General features: G+C 33.4%; 1 protein-coding gene across 1 annotated transcript in view; it reads right to left on the bottom strand.

Annotated features, from left to right (window-relative positions):
* Positions 1-982, bottom strand: part of ITGAV (integrin, alpha V) — a gene marked incomplete at its 5' end in the record, with an annotated part of 27782 nt that overhangs the window by 20742 nt on the left and 6058 nt on the right. Inside the window, one exon of the mRNA XM_008589430.1 lies at positions 186-340. Within this exon, the coding sequence (XP_008587652.1) occupies positions 186-340 (155 nt within the window). The remainder of the gene's footprint in view (positions 1-185; positions 341-982) is intronic.

A 982-nucleotide genomic window follows, 5' to 3' on the forward strand; every position in this document is an offset into this window, starting at 1 on the left:
TGTAGAAATCCATTACTTCACTGACAGGTTTGACACCTGACAAAGCCAAATTACCTCAAGTGTATTTTTCTGTGTTTTTCCTTTTGGTATAATACCAATTTACAGAATGTAAAAATCATTTAGATGAAAAAGAAAAAAATAATGACTAAAAATAAAAGGTAATAGATCAGAAAAGTATCTCTTACCCGCAGATATGCTATCAGTTCCTCACACTGCATCTGTCCCCCCCTTGAAATAGTCATGTTCTTGGAATGACCTGGGGACCTGTTATGCAGAAACAGTGCTCGTCGAATTGCTCCCTTTTGCTTGAGTTTATCCAAAAGAAGCTCCACCTGGAAGTCTACACAAACCAAAGGATTTATAACCAACATATTCTTTACAGATACCTATCTGTTCTAGATAGCAAGAGTTTTTCATGTAAACAGATATCTATTCTTTAGAAGTAATTTGCTTCTAATTCATTAAAATGTCTATACATTACAGCAAGACTACAACATATTAATTCTGAATAAATATTTAATACTGATTAAATAATTAATCCAACTATCCCCAAAGTAATGTCATACATAATCCCAAATAATGATGCTGGCAAACAACTATCAGAGAGAGGGGAATTTTGTCTTTTATTTTAAGCTGAGGGGAGGAAGTCCAGAGGATGAAACAAATGTAAATTAAGACTTTCACCATTAATTCAAGTAGCAAAACTTTTGCCAATTTTGATTAAAAAGTATTTACTAATATGCATCCATATCATTATATTAAACACAGAGATGAACAAACAGTTTGCATCACTTTCAACTCCTGCTTCCAAAGAAGCTACCATGCCAAATTGTCAGATCCATATGTCCTCAAGAAGCAAGTGACCAAGCAGAGTTTAATGAGTCAAGAATCATTTCAAAATAATTGTGCAACCAATAGTCTGAAGCACCGTTGTTAGGATTAGTGACTCCTAAGATTCAGTTCTTTAAGTAGTTTCTTAAAA

Source organism: Galeopterus variegatus, unplaced genomic scaffold (genome assembly GCF_000696425.1).
Source record: "Galeopterus variegatus unplaced genomic scaffold, G_variegatus-3.0.2 Scaffold5438, whole genome shotgun sequence".
NCBI classification, from domain to species: domain Eukaryota; kingdom Metazoa; phylum Chordata; class Mammalia; order Dermoptera; family Cynocephalidae; genus Galeopterus; species Galeopterus variegatus.